The 20,179-nt window shown below is 50.2% G+C and overlaps 1 protein-coding gene across 9 annotated transcripts in view; it reads right to left on the reverse strand.

Annotated features, from left to right (window-relative positions):
- Nucleotides 1-20,179, reverse strand: part of EFCAB6 (EF-hand calcium binding domain 6) — a 244,357-nt gene that overhangs the window by 36,002 nt on the left and 188,176 nt on the right. For all 9 annotated transcript variants that reach the window (XM_042948058.1, XM_042948060.1, XM_042948059.1 and 6 more), the window contains 3 exons: nucleotides 16,278-16,433; nucleotides 9,747-9,939; nucleotides 6,286-6,477 (listed from right to left, as the gene is read on the reverse strand). In XM_042948058.1, coding sequence (XP_042803992.1) covers nucleotides 6,286-6,477; nucleotides 9,747-9,939; nucleotides 16,278-16,433 — 541 coding nt within the window. The remainder of the gene's footprint in view (nucleotides 1-6,285; nucleotides 6,478-9,746; nucleotides 9,940-16,277; nucleotides 16,434-20,179) is intronic.

The following is a 20,179-nucleotide window of genomic DNA, read 5'->3' on the forward strand; positions in this document are numbered from 1 at the left end:
TTTGCAGAGGATGGAAATTCAGATAATGTTTTCACCCGGTCTGTGGGAATCTTGTGAAAAAGGCAGCGACACTATGGCTCAGTACTTGTCTTTTTTCCGCTTTTGAACTAAGCCACCGGGTAGCATTTCGGTTTCAGTACTCCGTCCCCCCTTCCTTCATGCCACACTGGTTCGTGCTTCTCGTCTTGAATCGGGGTGTGACGGTTTGGCAGGAGGGAGGAGGCATGCAAAGACGGGGGCCCCTCTGCGTTTCCCTGGCTCACAAGTCTCTGGGCCCCCAGGGAACCCTGCGCGTGGCTCTCGGAGCCGAGCGGGGTGCGCGAGAATGACGCGTCGCCGCGGAGGCCCGGCCCGGGCTGGGGCGTGTCGATCCGCCCTGGCCCGAGGCCCGTGACCCGCGCTTTGAGAAGTGCTGTCTGACTTCGGCGGTGCGTAATGAGGCGGCAGAAGGAGCACAGAGGAGACGCTGCTGTGCCATGCCAGAGTTGCATACCAGGATCTGAAAATAATGCGGCATCTGTTCTGAAAAGCGCTCGGATGATTTTCACATGTCATGTGTGACAGGCATACGAGACAGGAGATCAATAGAAGTTTCGGAGGACAGATTTAGCAGGGTATCCAATATAAGAAACGGGTTGTGAGTAGGTGTAAAATTCTCGTCTCTACTCTCTGCATACTTTCAGTCTATTCGAGGCCTTACAAAGCGTGTTGAAAAGTTGTTCCTTTTCCAAGAACGGATTCGGTTTGGCGAGGGATTATTCAGGGTGAACCTCCTTTGCAGGGAGCGGTACCGGCTGTCTTAATTACATTTTGGTAATCTGCTTTTAATTACTTGTCTCCCATGTGGCCCCTATAGGGGAGGGATGACGGGTATCATATTTAATGAGCTTGAGGACGATGCATTAACTATTCCCATTATTTGTCACTTCTTTTCCTTCTATTAAAAATGCCAGCCCAGGATTGAACTTTAGAAAGAGGCTCGGCTCTCCCACAGCCTCCTCCCCGTTCCAGCCACCTGACTAAGCTAACTCACGCCCTTGCTCAGAGGTCTCAGTGATCTCCAAGGGACTGAACTCTGGGGCAGAGAACAAAGGGCAGGGGTGGCCCCTGCCCCTCCCGCCCTCTGCAGAGAAACAGGAAGAAGGAAAACCCCCACATTGCTTGCTCTGACTCGAACCGCCTATGGTCGCCGCACATCGAGGCCACGCACCCTGCCTTCGTGCCGGGCTCTCAGCCTACAAGTCCCTTGATCTGCTTGTTCTCCTGGTCGACGCGCCTCTGCCCAAGTTCGGGCTTCTCAACAACGCCAGGAACAGCGGGAAGAGGGCTGTGCAGGGGTCCGGGCGAGGCCGTCTCCGTGTCCCCAGCCCCGGCCACTTCCGGCCCAGCACGCTCACTCCCGTCCCTGAGCACATTTCGCATCATCACTTATTTTGCACTTCATCCGGAAACCTCTCCGCGAGAAAATTCGGCAAAGTGTTTCCGGAGGCGAGGGAGACTCTGGGAAGGAAAATCAGGGTCAACTAACGTTCGCGAAGCAAGCTGGCCACATTGGAAGCTTCACCCTCGGTCCGGGAATTCCCGAGTGGACAGAGATGCTCACGGTGACCTGTGAGGGAGGATGGCCGTGGCCGCACTGAGGCTTGAGCCCTGCCTCCCCTGCTGGCGGGCCGGCTGCCCCCTGGCACTGGGCTGTTGGGAGGGGCTCAAGGTGGTCAGGCACTATGCCGCTGGAAGGGTTTGGGCTCATACTCCTAAGTGCTCAACAGAGGCACGCTATTGCACTAGAATGCCGAGCACTGGAGGCACCTGCAGGACCAACGCCAGGGGATCGGCCAAGTCCGTTAGGACACCTGTCCCAGCAGACCCCTCCTCCCTTTTTCCTCCCCCTAGAGGCCAGAAAGCTGCGGCTGTTCCTGCCTCTCATTCCTTCACGGAGCATGGATCAGTGAAGCCTGTCTGTTCCACTTTCCAAATGTTTCTAGAACGGAGCCACGCCAGCAGCATCCCTCCCGGAGCCGTGAGCCTCCCGCCTCGCTCTGGTCCTTGGCCCCACTGTCTCTTCTCCAGACAGCAGCCACAGTGAGTTTTCTGAGTCTCTAACCGACGCTCCTCTGCCCCAGGTCAGCGCACTCCTCCAGCCGCCGCTTCCCTACGTCGCTTACAGTCAAAGCATTACAGCCTGCACCCTGACCCCAGGCGACAAGGCCGCCTGCCCCATCCCTCCCTGGCTGTATTTCCTCTCTCACGCCCAGGGAAGACACGCCGCAAGCTGATGGGACACCTTCCTGCCAAGTCCTTGAACCAGCTGTGCCCCTAACGCCCCTCCCCTAGAGGTCACCTCCTCTAGACTCTTCAGACACGCCCTCCTTCTGTCCCGCTTTATTTTCCTCGGCAGCGTGTTCTGGAATCTGACGTAGGATACATTTCTCGTTTCTCATCTCCCCATCTCACAAGCCCCTGGAAGGCGGGGACCGCGTCAGTCTGGGTCACTGCCGGCCCAGCACCAGCTGATCGCCGGCACGTAGGAAACGTTGGCGGATGGAGGGGTGAGTGAGCCCACACCGTGGGAGGGCACGCATCAAAGGAAATCCAGGTTCTGGAGAAAAATCAACAGCCTGGAAGATGCCAGTGACACCACAGTAAGTGAAATGGCAGTTCTGGGGGAGACGGTGCGGGGCAGCGAGAAGCTGGGAGGTGGAATGAGAAAGCGAGGCCTCACCTCTCGTACCCACAGTCCCGAAAAAGGCCCAGGAGGGTTGTTTTAAGAAATCCAAGGGTGACCGAGAGGGGAGAAGGTATGCCGCAGGAACAAGTCTCAGTGACTGGTCTTGGGGGGCAGAGGGGTGAAGAGTTGGTCCAGTAGTCTCTGCTTTTAACGCTCTTGCCACCGTTCAATTTCCTCTCCACGGGGCATATATTACTTCGATACAAATACGAAACGATTGTTGAAAAAGAGCCTCTTAAGAGCTGAGAAAATCCGCCAACAACCCCCAAATCAGCAGCGTATGCGCGCTGTCCTACACATACCCCTAAAGGATACTCGCACAGAAAACAGGATTGGAAGTAAACACACCAAAATGTTAACAGTGGTTGTCCCTAGGGATAACTTTAATTCTCTCCTTCAAAATTACCAGAATATTCCAGATTGTGTAAAGTGGGCATAAATGACTTCTACAGATATTAGCTTAGGCCACATCAAATTGTCAGTATTCGGTCACTTCTGGCTCTAAAAACGGCGATTTCATGTGATTCCACCCAATAGAAAAAGTTACTTTAAAAAGTACGGGGCTGCTCTCGAGACCAATAAAAATATTCCTATCTTTTGACTTCAGTTATTTATTTCTTTGGATTCTTTTCTCTAGGAAAGAATCCAAAACGCAGATACAGATTTACATATGAAGTGTTCATGGCGGAGTAACTTACAACGGCAAAAGCTGGAAAAAAAATCGAGACGCTTAAAAAGCGGGGAGGAGATGGAGTGCTACAAAGGCGTTTTGGCCCATGTTTGGAAAACCTTCCAGCGACGTGGTGCAGTTTAACCTGAAGGAGAAAAGAAGCAAGATCCACGATCACATAGCCAGTGTCACCTCCATTCTGTAAAACAAGGGAGCATATCTGCACACTGTGCTCACGGCAGCATTATTCGTAACCGCTAAGTCGTGGAAGCAACCACCGATAGATGAACGGATAAGCAAAACCTGGCGTATCCCTACAGTGGACTATTATTTAGACTGAAAAAGGAAGGACATTCGGACACAGGCTACAACATGCACGAACCTCGAGGACACTATGCTGAGCCGAAATAAGCTAGCCGCAGAAAGACAAAGGCCGTACGGTTCCACTTCGACGAGCGGTCAAGATCACAGCGACGCAAAGCGGAGCGGTGGTCACCAAGGGCTGGGGCGAAGGGGTTGGGGGGGTTAATTAGTGTCTAGTTTCGGTTTTGCAAGATGAAAAGAGTTCTGGAGGGGGTGGTGGTGATGGTTGCACAGCCGTGTGTACGGATCTTAATACCACTCAACTGTGCACGTAACAACGATTAAGATGGTAAGTTTTACGGTAAGAGTGTTTTGTCACAATAAAAGGACTAGGGAAAAGATGCATTAAGAAGAGGGCGGGGGGGAAGATCTCCAAGGCAGTGTGGCACATCGACAGAATGTCTGCTCCGGAGCTGAACCTGCCTGGTCTCCTCTGCTAGTTGACCCGGCGGGAGTCTGACTCCCGGAGAGCTTCACTGGGGTAAGAGCCTGGTGAGACCGTGTGGGGAGAACGGCCCAGCACACGGCGGGCGTTGCTCTCGCCAACACGGCATCAGCATGGGGTTTCGAGCCCCGTTTTCTTTTTCGCACTTTCCTGGATCTGCCAGGATTCCCACAGTGAATATCTAAAGTCAGGGGAAAAAAGTGCACTCGTTAAAAATAGTGAGCATCACCATAAACAGAGACAGAAGACGAGTCACAGGCCAGGAGGAGGTATTTGCTGCTCACGTACCAGCAAAGGACAGGAACCCTTCTCAGATAATGAAACCTGAATGGCTCATAACACAAGAAAACGCGCAGGCTTACTGATATTCAGATGGGCAGGAATGAAAACATCTGCCAATAACCAGGACTCCTGGAGACCTGGAGTGTTCGCAGCTCTCACCCAAGGCTGGTGGGAGCGTGCACTGATCAGTGCAGCCACAGCGGCGGCCCCTGGGATGCTGCCCATGCACGTGCCCTCCGATCCCACGCAGGGTAACTCCGAGTGTCACGAGGGGACCGGCGCAGGAGGCTGGCTGGTGCTCTGCTTGTAATGGAGAGAACTGTAAACGGCCTACACGGTCATTAGCGGGAGGCTCATAACCGAACAGGGTGCGTCCATTTAACAGAATGTATTCGTTTGATGGATTCATTTTATGGCAGCCTAATAAGGGAATGCACTAAGACCAAAGGGATAACACGGCTAAGTCCTGAACGCGTGAGAGCAAACAAAAAAAAGTAAGCGCAGAACACAGTATTCGATGGAGTACCACTGGCATGCAGTTTGAAAACGTGCAACCCGGCAGCATCCATTGTTTAGGGATGTCCGTCTAAACGGCAACGAGGAAAGAAGTCACAGCCCACACGGGAGACACGGCACAGCATCGAGGGGCCTGGAGCTGGGAGAGACCTCTTGCTCACAGACCGGCTCTGCCACCTGCCATCAGGGGGGCTGTGCGCAAATTAATGTCTCTGTGCCCTAGGGTCCCCATCTATAAAAAGGGACATTAATAGCACATGCCAAGTATTGGTATTAAAGGACTGGGCGGGTTCATGTACGTAAAGGACCAGGAAGAGTGGCCCTCGGAAGGCACTGTGTAGCGTTTGCTGTTGTTAGCATCACAAAGAACCTCAGACCTTAAAAATGTTCACGCTGTCTGCTCGAGTATGTGAATGTCCAAGGGTCCGTCCTGGATCAGCGATCAAGGATTTGTGAACGTAGGTGTTCGTCACACATAAGAGCATATGCCATTGGAAATGACGTAGGTATCCGGCTGCAGAGGGACAGTTCAATATACGGCAGGACAGGCCCCCTGTGATTTGACCGCACGGAATGGCGATCAGAGAAATCCGTGTTGGCTGAAACCGGACTGTGATTGTTGCTAACGATTCGGGTCCATTTCCGGTTAGAGATCAAGAAACAGCCTCAGGGTAAATACCTGGTGCGGCCAGAAATGTAGTCTGGGGGGAGGAGCGAGAGCCCTGCAGTCAGTCACACACCCTCCTCCCGGGAGCCCTCCCTGACTTTCCCAGCAATCTCTCCTCCTGCTGATCATGTCTCTGTTAAAGCCCACCCTCTCCACGCTCATCTCCAGCCCAGATTTGGCTGATACACGCCCCAGGGACCGGCACATAGGGTGTCCTCAACAAACATCTCCCAAGTGGGACCCGGTTCCCTCACTTCCGCCTCCGGGCCCGACACACTGTGGGCCTCACTTCTGTGGACACCAGGTCATCTTCAGGGATCTAAGATTCCGGAGAATTCTGAAGCAACCAGACAAAAGCAAGCTCCCAAGGTTCTTTGAAAACAAAACAAAAGAAAACCAAAACAAAACAAAATAAAAAGGTTTTCAATAAAGTATACACACTTACCTTTTAACACTCTATGTAGAATTTATACCAAATTTTCATCCGGAGTTAGCTAATTACATGAGGCGATCGCCCTTTTACCTGATGTGATTTTAATCAATTACCCATTTGGCAAAAACTACTTTTAACCCGGTTTCAAAGAGAGGTGCTCAGGTAATGCCAACCTCCTTACCTCTTCGGAGAAAGAGTCGAAGTTCTGGAGAAAATATTTCCAATTTATATGGGGGCTTAGATGAATTTTTAGTTTTCTCAAAAAATAATGATACTGGTTATCTGTGAGTTTGTGACAGAAATCCTTAAGAACTTGTCCAAAATCTGAAGCCTTTACAAACCCAGTGTCCTCTTTATCCAATGCAGAAAATGCCTACAAAGAGAGAGAGAGAGAGAGAAAGAGAGAGAGAGAGAAGGCAGATGTTACCATCCAGTGAATATTTAAAAAATATTTTTTTTATGTATTACTTTTCTGACTGTGAGTGAAGTCAAGTGTATTCGAGTCCCCCGTAAATCCTACCTTACTGATCAAAGGCACCATGACTAAAACACTGAGACAGGTAAAGGAAGCATGGGCCTGGTGTGAGAGCTTCTGTGCTGCAGGGAAGGGTCGCTTCACTGGCCCCCCACCGTGTGGCTACGGAGAGGCAGGGGAGCGAGGAGCCCTGGCCCCTTTCCCATAGGGCTTTGAAGCCACCCGAGCTCCAAGGAGGCCTGCTTGGCAGAGGAGGAGAGAGGCTCCGGGGGTGAAACAACGTGCCCAAAGTGACTGTCACAGGGGGTTCAGATGCAATCCTGCCACAGTAGGGGTGGGGCGGGGGTCCCAAGGTGCAGCCTGATTGAGAAGTGGCCGGGAGGGGCAGTTAAGGGACCGCCCCATCCCCACTCCCACCCCGAGGCTTCTACTGGGAGGCTGTTGCCCTTTCCGCGACCCAGGGCCAGTGCCCGTGTGGCCTCGGCTCATGGGTGGATCCCCGTGGCCATGAGCCGGTGTTGGAGGGGCGGGGGTGGGGGGCGGCCAGGGCCAGCCCAGCCGTACTCCAGTCAAACTGAAAAAGTGCAAAAACGTGCTATAAAAAGAAAGCACATTTTTTTTCCATCTGTCGGAACAAAATCATTCATTTTTATTGCACTAGGAAATCTGTATCAAGTGGTGGGTTAGGATCTTTTTTTTTTTTTTTTAAAGTGAGAATTGAATGTGCGTGCAGACCCCAAACCACATTCCCTGCTGGTTAATTCTCATTCAGGGCTAATTAAGCCCATCCCATCCGTCCATGGGGGTGGTGATAAGTGTGTAACCAAATTAACCTTAAAATACCGTCTAGCGTCAAGTTTTTATTTAGCGTGTGGTAACGGGACAAAGCCGTGGGTGGTGGAAAAACCCGGGACACCCCCCTCCACCCCACCTCTGCTCAGAAGTGGACTTTGAATTCCACCTCTGCTTTCCTACCATGAGATCTTAACCTCCATGACCTTAGCTTCTGTGGTAGGAAAAGACAGACTTTGCAACCCACACTGTTGTTTTACTATGGCCCGAAAACAGCTGTACGTGTACTGGACACATAGTTGATCTCAACAAATGTGGAGGATGACCATAAAAATGAGCCCAGTCAGCTGAGCATCTGTGTTACGAGGACGTTAGAAGGCAGTGCGCTGAGGGGCGCCTGGGTGGCTCAGTCGGTTAAGCGTCCGACTTCGGCTCAGGTCATGATCTCGCGGTTCGTGAGTTCGAGCTCCAGGTCGGGCTCTGTGCTGACAGCTCGGAGCCTGGAACCTGCTTCGGATTCTGTGTCTCCTCTCTCTCTGCCCCACCCCCTGCTTGCACCCTGTCTCTGTCTCTACCTCTCAAAAATAAACAAACATTAACCAAAAGACAGAAGGCAGCGTGCTGGGCAATCTATAAACTCTATAGAAATATAAGTCATCGTGATGTCGTTTCAGAAACAAGATGCATCTGAGACACATCTCCAGTGATATGCAAAGACGCACAAACGTGCCCGGTATCCTCGCTGATGGCTGTCCTCAGACCTCGCCATTCCTCCTGTGCCTCGCTGCCCCAGATGCCCTCTCTCCCTTCCATCTGCCGCTCTCTTGGCCCGACCTCACTCTCTTGCTTAAAACATCACTGCCTAAGGAGTGTTTCTCAGAGGTGAGAATCATGGTTCTCCCTAGAGGTTCCACGAACCTCAGTTTGAGAAACATCCTGATGGATGTTAATAGTGCCACTTTACGTCAGAAAGAGGCAAAACCATCCTGCAAATGGACTTGTTTGGTCTGGAGAGTGCTTTAAAAACCTGAAATATGTCCTGACATTTAGAAACCAGGAGGTTTCAGAGCGTCTCATGAAAAATGGAAAGCTCTAGCAAAGTGGGGCCAGTTTTCAGCTCAGCAACAGTCGGCTGAGACTGAGGAGAAGCTGTCCTTTCAACAGGGCTGGGTCTCCAGCCTGCTGCGGCCACTGCCTGGGCCCCTTCATCGTCTCTATGACCCTCATCCCGGTGGACATCCGTGTTCGCAATGCTCATGGGGTGACCGCTGGGCCCAGTGCCATCTCACACACGGGCGCTGGAAGGTACGTAGAAGATGGCCTGTGTGCTTTCCAGATGACCCACGTGTTCAGACTAATTTTTATCTTTGCAGAATCATTAAAATAAGGACACAAAAATCTTAAATCCTCACAGAGAACTCCTAGATGTGAAAAATGTCTGCTCACCAGCACAAAGGTCAAGTTGGCTGACATTCTAGAACTTTCACAGGCTGGCTGCATGGCACTTGCCTTTCTCCTTCTCTCTAGTCCCTTATGCTTGGACCCCAGAGCCCACCTTGCCGCCATACCTTAGGGGATTATTCACTCGGGGGATTTAGTGAGCATGGTCCTAGGTTTTTGACAGTGTCTGAAGGACAGTCTTGTTCTGATTGTCTCCAGCATGGCCCCGGCTGCTTTGAACCTTCGATCTCATTAAACCGCGAGGCCTGCCCTCTGCAGACAGCATTTTCTCTTCTTGCCGCTGCTGTAGGGGAAATGGAGGTATGGACCAGTCTCGGGGACCGCCGTCCCACCACGGGCACGGCCACAGCACTGTTTTCCAAGGACTCCAGCACGGGCCACAGCATCATCCCTACACGCTCTGCAGTGTCATACAGATGTCAGCGGTCAAGTATCTGTCACTGTACTTGGGGGGGCACCTTGCACGTCGCCTGGCTCCCGGTGTCCTTCCCGATGAGTCTCTGTGCCACAGCCGGGCCCCGGGCAACCTCTCCAGGGCCACCTGGTGCTATGGGCCCGGTGCTCACGGGACACACTGGGCCTGCTCTCCCCTCGGGACCTCTGTGCTCTGCCCTCTCTGCCCAGAGCCCCTTGCCCTCGCAGACACAGCACCTGCTAAACACTGAGCACTCCTACCCCAGAGAGCACACGCTGGGCACAATCCTGGCAGCTCCTTGCAGAGCAAACACGGGTACACATGCGCTCAAGGGCACAAGCTGATCTTGCCTGACCCATCTGAGTTCTGACACCCCACGAGAGTGAAGAGAGGGGCGGGGGGCCGGGAGGAGGGGAGGGCCGACAGCGGCTCTTCGTGAATTCACATGAGCACCGGGACCTCGGTTTCTAAAGTAAAACTACGTTTCGCTCTGTCATACCGTTGACAAAGCCGCATTGGAGGAGTCGACCACTTCCTGGATACTCTTCACAACCTCCGCCGGGTCTAGTGTCGCAAAACTGAGGGGCACGCCCTCTTTTTCTTTTGGCGGAGGTCTCGTTGGCTTGCTGTTCTCCACCGCCTTCAAGAAGTCAAGGTAATTGAAGGAGTTATCGTGCCAGCTGATTCCCCAACTTGTCCCCAAAGAAAGAAAGGAATATATTAATTACAAAGAGCAACCCCACCGCTTATTCATTCAACAAAGAGCTGCTGAGCACAGAACAGTGTGCAGAACAGGAACAACGTTAGGACGCTGTTCTCTGGCCCGCACGTGCTCACCTGTCAGTTAGCTATGAGAGCAGACGGGCACACACCGATACTGCAATATGAGCGAGGTGAGGGCTGTGGGGGCCACAGACTTAAAGCCTGGACCGCGGGGCTCACAGCTTTGGACAGCAGAAGAAGGGAAAAGGAGGCCCAGCTTAGGAACCTGATGCACTGACTGGGGCAAACAAAGATGCCTCCGCAGAGACGAGGGGGGGCAGGGCAGTGTTATGGGAAGATACACCCGACAGTGGCAGCAGGGGCGGTCAGGAAATAAGACTGGAGGGTGTGCGGGCTCAGGGCTGTGGTCATCGAGACCTCGGCTCATGAGGGCTGGACTGAGAAACGGTTGGGGGAGGTGGAAAAAAAGAGAAACATGTCAAACAAAGGCAGTGGAAAGGGCAAGAGGAACTGAGTAAAATGTATGCCAAGTTCTTTTTCAAGACTGGTCGGAACTGAGTGGTCAAGCTGAAAGCATTCAGAGGACAGTTTCACAAAACCTACACAGCTTAGTATTTTCTCAGATAGAAATTCTGAGTGCATGTCTCAATGAGGACAGCCATGTGGAGACTCCTCCCTGCCCTCCACTCTGACACACAAGAAAATACCTTTACATTCGAGAAGAAAATATGGCGAGAGAAAATCCCAAAGTTTCATGAGAACATAGATCCTATTTAAAGATGTAAACTGATGCAAAATAAAGTTTAATTGCATTCAAAGTTCACATTTTTTGGTCACTTAAATTCTCTGGGGAATACTGGCACTTTAACACCTAAGCTTTCTTTCCGTGGGATGGAGTCCACGTCAGAGAAGAACAGTGTGGAATGTTGGGAAGCCAGAGAGAGAAGTTTCTAGTGACTCAGATATCTGCTTCTAAAGAAAATGAGCCAAGAGCTGTGCTTTTCCAACCCACAGCTGCAGAGCGGCCTTCCACAGGCCCCGCGTCGCTGGCTCCTATGATGGAGACATGGGGGAAAAGGCTAATCAACTCTATTTCATCAGCAGGATAAATTGCCAACTTGGTATTAAAATTTAGTAATAAAATCAAATGCATATGCTAATCGCAGTATTATTTAGAAAAGTCTATTTTGGATCTAGAAATGAATAATCTACATATAATTACAAATAACAGAGATGTTTATCATCAAGAGGTCTTTGAGAAGAAACAAGCAATTGAGCGATGGATCCTTATTAAGGTTTCCATTTGTAAAAAAAAAGTTGATCACCCCCATTGAAAGGTGGACTACAGAAATTCCACAGTCTTTTTGTTGTTCTTTATAAGAGTACCAAGCCTAACTATATTTTAACAAGACTCTCTTACAATCATTTAGTTAATTATTTATCTGGTGCCGTTTTCTATGATTTATTCATTGAATGCATACGAATTCTTGTTCAGCTGGAAATACATTTAGTGAGAGGAGATCCTGTTTAAGGAAGAAGAGAATGTATAGGCATATTTGAGGATGAAATGATTCTTCTTCCGTTACACACACACGCGCACACACACACACACACACACACACACACACACACTGCATTGAACTTCTCTCAGCTCAAACACAATTGAGTAATGGTTTCAACATTTTAAGAAAAAATTATTTTCTCCTTAGGATTCTATGCTCGGACAGGCCAGCAATCTGTGTGAAGGAGATTAAATAACTTTTTTCAGACAAAGAACTCAGAAAATTTATTTCTTGTCTGCCCTTTCTTAGAAAGTTACTTCAGGAAGTACTCCAACAAAACAAGGATGGAAATTAAGAAATAAAAACGGGGGGGGGGGTGCCTGGGTGGCTCAGTGGGTTAAGCGTCTGACTTCAGCTCGGGTCATGATCTCGTGATTCGTGAGTTTGAGCCTCACGTTGGGCTGTATGCTGACAGCTCAGAGCCTGGAGCCTGCTTTGGATTCTGTGTCTCCCTCTCTCTCTGCCCCTCCCCTTCTCAAGCCCTGTCTGTCTGTCTGTCTCTCTCTCAAGAATAAGTAAACATTTAAAATAAATAAATAAATAAATAAATAAATAAATAAATAAATAAATAGGTATGTGATACAGGAAACGGGAATGGGGTCCAACCTTGCTGTGGAATGGTAGGGACAGACCTGGGACAGGACAATGTGGGGGCCCGGCTCCAGAGTGGAGGGTACCAAGGAACACCTGGGAGAGCTGTAAGTGGGGTGGAGTGTTGGGGAAAGTGGAAGGGTGACAATGTTCAATTTTAACTGAGCCCCGGGTTCCTAGAAAACAGCTCATCACGTTCCTGGAAACAGCTTACACAAAGAACCACCTTCCCCCATGTGACCTAGAAAAGACGCATGGGTACCCAGGTTTGCCTACAACAAGGTGGACACAGAGGCTCAGGGATGGTGCCGCTGGGAGGAAAGCTAATTTTCATTCATGCTGTGGGCACTGAACACATAATCATAATTGTGAAATGCTGGTCAACGGTTTTTGAGTTTTAGAATCAACCTGTGAACCAAGCACAGAAGGCCTGGTTGTGGCTGCAGGATAGAAGGTTAAGTTGAACTTCCTTTTCCCCAAATTAAAACCGCACCTGACAAAAGACGGGACACGGAAGAGTCAGAGAGGGACAGTGGTAGAAAGAGGAGGGGAGGCTGGCACGCGCAGAAACGGGAGGTGTCGCTCTGTCCTGACAGTAAGAAAAAAAGTCCAACAGACTGAAAGCCAACAGCTTTCCCTTGTCCCCCAAGAGAACTGAGGTCACAGGGCAAAACGTCTCCCCCAAGTCTGGAGGGATCCGGGCAAATACAGAGAATTACAGCTAAGATCTGCTTTCCTAGACTGAAAGCCTTTGGAGCCGGAAGCTGGAAGGAACACTTAAAAGACACTGCGGAAAACCGGTCGGGGCCATGAATGGACTGTGTGCGGGCAAGAGACTCACGGGGGCCCCTCTCCAGCTAGAGGTAGGCATCAACGTGGGGTTAAAAATAGAAGGACCAGATGCTCCCCATCCCTCATCCTCAGGGAAACGCAAATCAAAACCACCATGGGATGTCACCTCACACCCGTCAGCATGGCTAAAATCAGTAACACAGGAAACCACGGGTGTCAGCGAGGACGCGGAGAAAAGGGAACCCTCGGGCACTGTTGGTGGGAGCGCACGTTGGTGCCGCCACTGTGGAAACTAGCATGGAGCTTCCTCAAAAAGTTACCAATAGACCCAGCCCACCATACGGTAGTCGCACTGGGTATTTACCCCCAAGGTACAAAGACACGCATTCGGTGGGATCCATGCACACGGATGTTCATAGCAGCGTTATCGACAAGAGCCAAATTATGGCAGCAGCCCAAGTGCCCGTCAACAGGAGAATGCATAAAGGACAGGTGGTGCGTGCGCACAATGGAATATTACTCAGCCGTCACAGAGAATGAAATCTCGCCACTGGCAAAGACATGGATGGAATTAGAGACCACAACGCTAAGTGACAGGAGGCAGAGAGAGAAAGACAAATGCCGTATGATTTCACTCATAAGTGGAATTTAGGAAACAAGACAAACGAGCAGAGGGGAAAAAAAAAAGACAAAACAAACCAAGAAACAAACTCTTAACTATGGAGAACACAATGCTGGTTACCAGAGGGGAGCTGGAGGGGGGATGGGGGATACTTACCGTGATGAACAAAATAAAGAGAAGGAAAAAAAGAAAACAATTACGTCATATAAAAAGGAAAAGAAAACCAGAAGGACTGGTTAAAAGTGTGTGCAGGGAGCACTTGGGCCCCATGTCCCTCCCCAAATTCCAAGCGTCTGGGTACCTGTGCCCCTCCCCCAGCACTTGCAAGGGGGGCTCTAGAATTAGTGCTCTCTGGAGTCAGTGTTTCTCAACTGAAAAGCGTGCGTCCCTAGTGCAAGATAGGGAGGGTTCTTAATGCAAAGAGGGATTAAGCGGAAGTTTACATCCTGATTGTACTAAATAGTTTTCTATGGCTCTGCAACAAAACACCAGAGAGTAGCGGGTGGCTCAAAGCATCACACATTTCTTTTCTTACGGTTCTGGACACCAGAAGTCAGAAATCGGTTTTATTGGGCCAAGATCAAGGTGTCGCCAGGGCCGTGTTCCCTCCAGAGGCTATGGGAGAATCTGTTCTGCACCTCCAGCCTCTGGTGGCTGCTGGAGATCCTTGGCTGGTGGCCACGCTATGCCGATTTCTCCCCCTGTGCTCACCTCTGGGCGAAGTTCTCCCCCTGTGCTCATGTCTGGGTGACGCCTCTCCCTGACTCACTTTCATAAGGACACTGGTGATCTGAGGCCCACCCGGATGATCCAGGATCATCTCCCCACCTCAAGACCCCTAATCACACCTGCAAGGACTCATTTTCCGTCTCACGTCACATTCACAGGTTCTAGGAATTAGGACCGGGGTATCTTTGGGGGGCGTTATTCAGCCTATCACACCGACTGCTGAAACTTCCAGGCTTCCCCTCCCAATCAGCAACCAGACTGCCGGCAGCAGGGGACCAGAGAATCTTCTCTGGTTGGGCTGCCAGATTTACAAAAACAGACCAACGATAATCTAGGAGGGCACCCAGTTAAATTGGAATTTCAGACAAACAAAATAATTTTAACATAAATGTATCCCAAATATTGCATGGCTCATCCTTAAACTGAAAATATTATTGTTTCTCCGGAATTCAAATGTAACGGGGCATCCCTATATGTTACGTGTCAACACCAGTCTCTGGGAAATCTGACCAGCACTGCCCCCCTCTCCAAATTTTAAAGATCCTGACACTGGGGTTCCTCCAAAGAAACCGCATGCCAGACTGCCCTGCCACAGTAGTCCACACTGAAAGTTCAAAGCAAAGTCAGTAAGTTCTACCCCTCTGCACGGAACTTCTAACCTGCTTCTTAGGACCTCACTCTTAATGTGGAGACTTTCGAACAAGGAAACTGGTAGAAAAAAGCAACACGGAGGAGAGACTCCTCAGGCAAAGAAAACTTTAAAAAAAAAATCCATCGTTAACACCATCAGAGAAATGAGATCACACATCCAGGACACGAGAACGTGATGCTCCAAAAGAGGAACACCCTGGGAACAAAGACAAGTTCCGGTCATTAGAAATATGGTTAAGTGTGATGGCAGAAACAAAAGTCCCAAAAGAAAGGGTTGAGAGTGAAATTGAAGAAATCTTCCGGACGGGGAAGCAGGAAGGAAAAGATGGAAGATGGAAAAGACTTTAAAATATAATGAAACATAAACTGTAACAAAAAGGGGGAGGGGGCGCCTGGGTGGCTCAGTCGGTTGAGCGTCCAACCTCGGCTCAGGTCATGATCTCGCGCTTCCTGGGATCGAGCCCCGCGTTGGGCTCTGTGCTGACAGCGTGGAGGCTGCTTGGGATTCTCTCTCTCTGCCCCTCCCTGCTCACTCTTTCTCTCAAAGAAAATAAATAAACTTAAAGATGTATATAAGGAAACATCCTACGTGGTTGAATGTCCAATAAAAATAGGAGTTTCCCAAAGAACGGGAGAGGAAGTCAATGAAATCATCAAGAAACTTTCTCAGAATTAAAGGACATGGCAAAGGCCATCCAGGAAGATGAGTGTGAACACTGTAGAAAAAGATTTTACAACCGCAGGTGAGTTGGGGGTTTAATTACTGATCGTAAGTACGCAGGAAACGAAGCAAACAGGAAAGAAAGAAAAGATAATTATTAATTCCGGGGAAAACAAAATGCTACGCAGGAGGGGAAAAGCGATCCGTGAAACAAGTCACGATGTTGCAAACCCCGAATACTGATCTACCCGAAACCGTGATGCAGCGGCACGGTGGCCCGTGGAGGGAAGTGTGTTTGGGCTCCACAGAGAGGCGGGGGGCGGAGTGGGTGAGGCGGTGGGTGCCGGTTAAACCCACAGCTTCCGGGTACGGAGTCAACAGACAGACACCGTCTAAAAGTTACAAACCGGGAAGCAGCTACAGAAGCTTGTCACTTAGACGTTCGACTCAAGGACCAGAAGGGATCAGTGAAGCCGTCAGACTTGTTGACTCCGGGGACGGGGAAATTCGGAGGTTGCATTCTCCTTGCGCTGGGGGTTGACTCAAGCCGCTTACAACGGAGCCACGGGGATGCCTGGGCGTCACCTCGGTGGCGAAAGGCTGTCGGAACGGGCAGGGAGGGAGAAGCGAAAGCAACGCGCCGGCCCGTTTTCCCGTCCCGTCTATGTGAGAGGCACAGTGAACCCAGTGGAAGAAAACCTGTTCAGAAGATCGGTCAGGTCCTCTTCCTTCAGGTAACAGCCGCATCCCCGCAACGCTTCCTGCATCTTGCTTACGGGTATGTAGCCACTTGGGGATGGATCGACTTTGGTGAGTGCTTTGCTGAGATCTTGATAGTGGTCTTTAAGCTTGTCCCTGAAAGAGAATACGTTTGAGGCGTCCCCAAACCAGGAAAACAGATCATTTCTTTAAAGCAAGGGTTGGTGATTGTTCTAATGTGATGATTTGCTGGGTCGTCGAGGAACTGATCTTGAAGGCGTCTTGCAGCCTTGGTGTAACTTTTGCATTAAAAGGTGTTCTGGAAAAAATAGTGAGTTTGTACCGTTATCATCTTATTATTATTATCTTTAGCAGAACTATATTATAGAAATTGCAACCTTGTTTTTTTTTTTTTTACTAGAATTTGTTACTTTAAAAATAGAACAAGGAATTAAAAACTACAGAGAGCGATGCTCCTCGATGCGCTCGGTGAAAACTGGGGGAGCACCTCTTACATGCCAGCTACGGCTCTGGGCATCGGGACGCGTCTAGGGGCTCAAACAGGCATCCCCAGAAGAACTTTCATCCCAGTGGGGCGAGGCCGGCTTGAGACAGAAGACATCGGGAACACTGCGCAGGGGGTCAGTGGAGACTGCGGAGCAGGACTGAGGACCCCGCCTGGGAGCAGGCTGCAATTCCCATGGGGAGGTGCAGGTACGCCTCTCGGGGAGAGAGGCACTTGAGCAGATATGGGTGTCACCCCCCACCCCTAGAGAGCTCTCCTGGGTTCAGGGGCAGAGACCCCTAGGCATTTGGCATTTTATTAGTTTTATTAGGTACTGTGTTGTTAAGAAACACAGCCACCAGGGGCGCCTGGGTGGCTCAGTCAGTTAAGAGTCTGACTCTTTTTTTTAAATGTATTTTTGACAGAGAGAAAGACAGAGCATGAGCGAGGGAGGGGCAGAGAGAGAGGGAGACACAGAATCCGAAGCAGGCTCCCGGCTCCGAGCTGTCAGCACAGAGCCCAACGCGGGGCTCAAACTCACCGACCGCGAGATCCTGACCTGAGCCGAAGTTGGACGCTTAACTGACTGAGCCACCCAGGCGGCCCAAGTGTCTGACTCTTGATTTCGGCTCAGGTCATGATCTTGCAGTTGGTGAGTTCGAGCCCCGCGTCGGGCTCTGCGCTGACAGCATGAAGCCTGCTTGGGATTCTTGGTCTCCCTCTCTCTCTGCCCCCTCCCCTGCTGGCTCTTTCTCTCTCACAATAAACTAAGAAAGAAAGAAAGAAAGAAAGAAAGAAAGAAAGAAAGAAAGAAAGAAAGAAAGAAAGAAAGAAAGAAAAAGAAAGGGAGGGAGGGAGGGAGGGAGGGAGGGAGGGAGGGAGGGAGGAAGGAAGGAAGGAAGGAAGAAGGAAACGCAGCCACCATTTGTGGGCGTCGATGGGCAAAGCTGGAGCTGTGTGGGCTTCATGTACGTTCTCCCACTGACTCTTCTCAACAACCCTGCAAGGGAGGTGGGTAACTATCTCCTCACTTTACAGACGAGGGACAAGAGTGCCGTCTGTAAAGTGGGCCCATCCAGGCCTGCCTCTCGCAGGGACAGAGGCGGCGCCTGGCCACAGCCCCTGCGGGAGGGCTGTTTTCCTTAGAGAACATGTTCAAGAATGTATGACTCCATCTGTCAAGAAAATTCTTCCCCGATGGGGGGAAAAATACAAATATTGTTAAGGGACTAAAACAAGTGTAGAAACCTTTCAGCATGAACAATCTTGCACCTGGCCTTGGTGAACTGATTGTAAATTCCATGACCTCGGCTCACCCAGGTCTCTAAGAAGAGCGACATGCTCGTCTGGCAGGCTCGGGCTCGGGCTGGGCTGTGGGGTTCTTATTCAGGGAAGAGACTGTGCTATAAATTCCAAACCCGGAATCTTTGCCGGTAATTGTCTACCACCCCAGATATGTATTTGTGGAGACAGCAGTTCCTTGAGCATGCCTAGAAAAAAGAATCCACCCAGACAGGAGAGTCGGGGGGAAGCTGAGCGGGAGCGTGCAGGTCAGATGGGGACAGTGGCACTGACTTGGAAGCTACGTGGGTCATCATCTGCCCCCTTCCCTCCCTGGCCTCCAGTTTGGAGCTGGCCAACTGAGGACTGAGCTCGTTTGAGCCACGGATACAAATGAGCTGCGTTAACCGTTCGGCAAATGTATACCAACAGCGGCAACATTCTGGATTCCCTTACAGGTGTGTGCTGAATTCAGTCCCGCATTACAGAATGATTACTCGTCATCACAACTATTATATTCCACTTAATCCTTCAAAATGAAAGCAAATGAAGGTATAAAAAAATCAAAACATTTTTTGAGATACATATTTTTAGAAAATTGAGGCATTCAGCATTTCTTGGACTGGTTTCTAGGCAGTAATTACTTCCCTTGCAGAGTAAATATGTGCACAGAGTAAATGAGGGTTTCGGGCACAGAGCACACCATACCGCTGAACTGAACGAGCGTGGGCCGACACTCTGGGACAGGCTGCCACTGCTCCGGGCCCGTGGCTGGCTCCTGGTCCGGACAACGAGTCAGAGTCTGAAGAGGGCACAGTCGTGGCCAGTGGGATGGCCACAGAGCCCTCCCCGACACCACCTTGCCGGGCCCGGCTCTGCTGGTTTTGTTCACACACCTCCCGATCCGATTTTCGAACAGGCCACGGCTTCCGTGGCTGGTTCACTCTTTCTGCTCTGATTCAAATCTTCAACTCAGACTTGGGCAAAATAGAGCAAGACGTGGAAAACAAGCATGAGTTTGAAAAAGGATTTTTCATAATTTTTTAAGATGTATTTCTGGCACGCCAAACAAGTTCTCTCAGATTTAAGAGGCAAATCAAAATTTCGGTCACTGTAACAGACCTGTCTCCTCATTTCTCATCCGAGGAGCTAGAAGATCCTGGAAACACCAGGAAGACTCACTGTCCCCAAATTTGAAAGCGGGCCATTCTGAAGGGCAAAGTTACTCGACAATTTTATAACCTGACGTCTTTGAGGAAACAGAAGTCGGTCATGCATTTTCATGAAATCAGGCTTGCCTTCTTTGGTCAGAAAGTGTGCTGGTGGCAGAGAGGGCAGGGTGAGTGTGAATCAGTTAACTGAGCTCGGGGATCTGAGAGACACTGTTTGGTGGCTCCCAGTTCTTTCCGCTGCGATCCACGTTTGCACAATAAACGGAAACTCAAGAAGAGGAAGAATGCGGCGTGAGCCCGCCGAGGATGTGAGATTTCTCTTGGAGCCTCATTACTCACAAGTGGCAGGAGGGAAGACACGAGTGGGTAATGAGGCCAGCCCTGTCTGGTAAAGATAAATTCCACTTTCTCATTAGTTTTATGGCATATTTGATTTATACCAATCTTGAGCATAGTTTTACTTCAAATCTCACAAATTCGATTCTCTTGCTTCAGGCTTCATAACTCAGTGAACTTGGGACCTCATTCAGAGGTGTGTTTGAACTGCTTTTCTCGTAAACCCCATTTAGCCATTACGTTTCTTCCCCGTGTCCTTGGGGGTTCTTATTTCCTTTGGGGATTCTTCAGCAACAACCCATTCGCTCATTCCGGTGCCATTTGAGGTGGTGGTGGTGACAGAGAGTTGAAGTGACAGGCAACAGACAGAAACACAGATGAGAACAGCATGGAGCTAGAGTCCCAGCCTTGGTGGGTGCTGACGGGAGACCACCAGGGCCTGGGACTGATCAGGGACATCTGTCCCATGGCTTGATAGTTACATCGAATGCAGCAAAATTTTCTCCTGTTATAAATTTAAAAAATCTTTTTAATGTTTATTTATTTTTGAGGGAAAGAGAGACAGAGTGCGAGCGGGCAGAGGAGGGGCAGAGAGAGAGAGGGGGACA

This window comes from Panthera leo, chromosome B4 (assembly GCF_018350215.1).
Source record: "Panthera leo isolate Ple1 chromosome B4, P.leo_Ple1_pat1.1, whole genome shotgun sequence".
Taxonomy (NCBI): domain Eukaryota; kingdom Metazoa; phylum Chordata; class Mammalia; order Carnivora; family Felidae; genus Panthera; species Panthera leo.